Here is a 4,300-nt window from a genome sequence, read left to right on the forward strand (position 1 = left end):
CGGGGACTGAGGTCCAATGTAGGGATCATCCCTGCTTTGGTCCTCAGCCCTCGTCTCAACTAATTTTGCATGCTCTTTTATTTTCCTCCTCTCCTTTCCCTTTTATTCATCCCCTTGTTCTGTCCACAGTACTTTATCAACATGCTTCCTAATTCCTTAACTCATTTCCGTTCTAACAACCATCACCTTATACTATACCCCATCAGCTCCCCCTCTCTACCCTTTTCATTACCATACCAACCTCTAGGTGGTTATAATTGCCTCTTCCACATCATCCTTTCCTCAGTTCAAAGTTGTCCCGCAAGGCAGTGTGCTTAGCACCACCTTATTCCTTCTTGCTGTTAATGACATTGTCTCCGTTCTACCACCAGGAGCCCAGTCATCACTATATGTTTATGGTTTAACCATCTTCGCCTCTGGCATATCCATACCAAATCTTGCTCACATGATCTTCATTGTTATCTATATTCAGTGTAGTTTCAGTAGACTCTTCTGCATGGTCTTCATCTGGAAGTGGATACTTGGGCTGTGGTGTCTGCCTGATGTGTTGTTTGTTTCTTCGTAAGATACCTCCATTTTGTGTCTCAACTATGTAGGATCGAGGTTCTTAGGATTTCTCAATGACTGTAGCGGGTGTCTATCTTCCAGTAATGTGGTCTTGAACTCTGAGCTGTGTTGCCATCTGTTATCACTATATATTCTTTCAGGAACTCCATACTCAGAAAACAAGTTCTACAATTCTTTGATCACAGCCATGTTTGTAACATGCATGTGCATTTTCCTGATAACTGGAAACTTTGAGTAGTTTTCAGCTATAATCAGGTAGTCATTTTCTCCATAATAGAAAAGATCTGTTCCAACATATTGCTATAGTCGTGTAGGAAGTTCATGTAGGATGAGGGTTTCCCTTGTTTGTGAAGACTATGTCTTCAATGTCCTTGTTTATTGAAGTCCAGTATACAAAGTCTTTGGCTTGAAGTTGGCATTTGGTGATGCCTTGGTGTCCTTCGTAGATGTGGTCGAGCACAAGTTTCTGCATGGATGCTGGGATTATAATTCTGCTGCCTTTTATCACTAGCCTATCTGGAATAGATAACTCATCTCTGAAGGACCAGTATGGTTGTAACATTCTCGGTAGATCTTTCATCTTCTTTGGCCCTGCTTGTATAATGTCTTCTTTCAATCCGTGTAGGGTGACGTCTTTTGAGGTTTCCTGCCGAAGTTTGTCTAGTTTCTCGTTGCTGAATGTAACAAAGTTGATTTGTAGGTCTAGACCAATATGTTGGTTGTCCGTTGATGGCAGATGTGACAGACCATCTGCTAATAAGAGATCTTTTCCTGACTTGTATCGGATTGGGACATTATAGTGCTGCAGCCTCATCAGCATACGCTGTAGCCTGGGTGCGGCTATCAAATTTTTTAAATGAATAATTTATAGTGGTTTGTGGTCACTCTCCACCTGAAATGCTTTGCCATATACATAAGTGTGAATTTTTTCACATCCAAACACCACTGCAAGTAGTTTCCCTTTCGATATTGGCATAGCGTTGCTCTGTTTTAGAGACATGGGTGCATAGGCAATAGGCTTGTCATCTTAATGTGTTAAAATGCCTTGTCGTAGGTTGGTGACCATGTAAAGTCTACACTCTTTTTTAAGAGACATCTAGCTGGTGAAGTTTCATCAGCCAGGTTTGGGATAAATGGCGACACTCTTTTTTAAGACAACTGGTTTTGAACCCAAAAACTGTTGCAGCTCCGTAACATTTGTTGGGCTCACCATTGTTTTAATTGCTGTTACCTTGTCTGGATCTGGATGAGAGCCTTCCTTGTCGTAAACAGTGCCGAAGAATTTCACTTGTTCCTGCTTGATCATGCACTTTGCACTTTTGAAAGTTAATCCTTGCTGCTTGGCTGTCTTGAAGAGGTTATGCAGATTTATGTCGTGCTCCTCTTCAGTTTCCCAAACACAACTAAATCATCAGTAATGCCAATGGTTTCAGGACAGTTTTTGAGGATCTGATCCATTTTTTGCTGGAAGACATCTTGTGATATAACCAGACTAAAAGGCATTCTGAGATGTCTGTAGTGTCCGAAAAGGAGTGTTGAATGTAGTGAGGAATGAACTGGTTTTGTCAAGCTTGATTGACCAGTAGCCATTCTCTGCATCAAGTTTGCTGAAAAATCTTGAATCTGCAAACTTGTGTGTGATTTTCTCTTACGTAGGCTTCATGTAATGGCTTCTCTTTATAGCTTTGTTCTAGTCTTTTGGATCTAAACATATGCGTAGACTGCCATCTTTCCTTACGTACAAATCATGCTGTTGACCCAATTTGTTGGTTCCAACACTCTTTTGATAACTCCTTTTTTCCCATTTCTTCGAGCTGGATTTGAAGTTCTTCCTTTTTATGTATAGGAAATTTTGAACCTTCTTTTAGCACTATGAAAATTCCCAATTTTATCAAATTGATCTGGTTATGATTTCTTTAAATCATCCACTGACTGGACGGCCATGGTTGTTTGAGGGTACGTCCGTGTCTCATGAATTGTCACCATGCCTAGGGCTCTCAGGCTTGGCAGACCCAAAATGAATGGTCCAACTTCTTGTCTTGTCGAATGTGCACTTTAATTTGATCGACCCAAAATGCTTGAGTTTCTAATTGTTCATTGCAGTCAAATACTTGTAGGTCAGGTAGGTTTTCGGCTTCCTATAAGCATCCAATAAATCTGGGCACATAATTCTAAATGCTCTTATTGGAAACATATTTGCTCCGGCTCCTGTATTGACTTTGCTGTCATTGAGCCAGTCTTTTTGCTGGGGGTCCTGACTTTGACAGATCGTAGAGCTTCACTATCATTACTGTTTAACACCTCTGCTACTCTAACAGAACTTACTGTGAAATAATCCTCATTGGGGTCATCTTGGCTGAACTCATGCACTGCAGATGCACTGTTAGCGTTCTTGGACTTGTCTCTATTGAAGTTCCTATGGACTTTATTTCTGGCATAATGACTTTGTCCTAGGCTCTTCTATGTTATATTCTTATTTTCTGGTATTGACAGACATATTTTTTGCCAGTCCCTTGCTTATTTTTGTTGTGGAGGGGCTTAGGAGGCGAAGACTGGGACCCAGTGCTGGGGAACTCCCCTGCCTTGGGACTCAGCCCTCGACTTAACTAATTTGCATGGTCTTTTTTCTCCTACTGCTTTGTTGTTTCCATCCCTTCCCCAACACCTTCTACTATCCACTTCCTAAGATGTGAGAGCCATGCTGAAAGGATGAAAGGCTGACTTTCTGCCAGTCCTGAATGGCCTGAGGGAGACATGGGCATGGTATCCCCGTTTTAGTTGTCTAGACCCTTAGGGGTGGACCGTTTCTCTCCCCAACATACTCCAAGCTTACCATGGCCAATAATGGAGATGCTATACCCTTATTAGGGGCAATGAGTCTTGCCCCTTCATCAAATAGCCCCATCAATTCAAACTCTCCCAATTCCCTGACCCCAGGCTCTCTTTTGAACACGGCTCCAAGCACTTCAACTGCTACCCCCTCCTCAATGCCTACTAGTACATTATCCACCCAAGTCAACACCCAATCTCCATGAAACATTCTGTTCTCCAAACATGCTCAACTTCATCACCTCTACCCCCACAACCTTCTTCATCAACTACCCCATCCTCCCTTATTACTACTTTACAGCCTTATTGTCCACCTCTCCATAATACTACCTCCCTCAACAGTACTCCCTCTTCCACACGCCTCCCGTCCTTCTACTATCCCCATCTCTACAAATATCTTAAATACTCTAATTAGCCCAGCCAAATGGGACCGATTTTTCGTGATCCCTCCCACAGCTCCCTGCTCTGACAACCCTCTTCTTTTCCTACATAGCCAACCCATCTTGTCACAGTAACATCTGAAAACCATGCTATAGCATTATCAACTCTAATTGATCTCTCTGGTAACCCCAATCCTGCAGAACCTCATCCAACCCTCAATACTAACACCGGAACTGTCTCTACTACCCAGCAAACTGCCCCATCTATAACAAAAATTAGTCAGATTGTGGAGTCAAAGTCAAAGTCAAAACACTTTATTCCATTAAATTACAATGGTCATTCCTACATTTATATTTACATTTGAGTATTCAACAGGTGTTCTTTTATTTTTTTCTAAAACTACAGAAGCTCTTATATTATCTGGTAGCATGTTCCATAACTTGGGTCCACGTATTTCCATTTTTCGTGCCCCTGTATAGGTATTCGATCTCTTGACAAAAAGGGAATTTACTTGATGTGTCTG

General features: G+C 41.8%; 1 protein-coding gene across 1 annotated transcript; it reads right to left on the reverse strand.

The window, feature by feature from the left end:
• Window positions 1-886: 886 nt before the first annotated feature.
• Window positions 887-2,553, reverse strand: LOC125033930 (uncharacterized protein K02A2.6-like). The gene is made up of 4 exons (XM_047625510.1): window positions 2,501-2,553; window positions 1,778-1,970; window positions 1,501-1,552; window positions 887-1,407 (listed from the first exon to the last, which is right to left on the reverse strand). Exons 1-4 carry the CDS (start codon window positions 2,551-2,553, stop codon window positions 887-889), a joined length of 819 nt encoding a protein of 272 aa, XP_047481466.1.
• Window positions 2,554-4,300: the final 1,747 nt, after the last annotated feature.

Source organism: Penaeus chinensis, chromosome 17 (assembly GCF_019202785.1).
Source record: "Penaeus chinensis breed Huanghai No. 1 chromosome 17, ASM1920278v2, whole genome shotgun sequence".
Taxonomy (NCBI): Eukaryota; Metazoa; Arthropoda; class Malacostraca; order Decapoda; family Penaeidae; genus Penaeus; species Penaeus chinensis.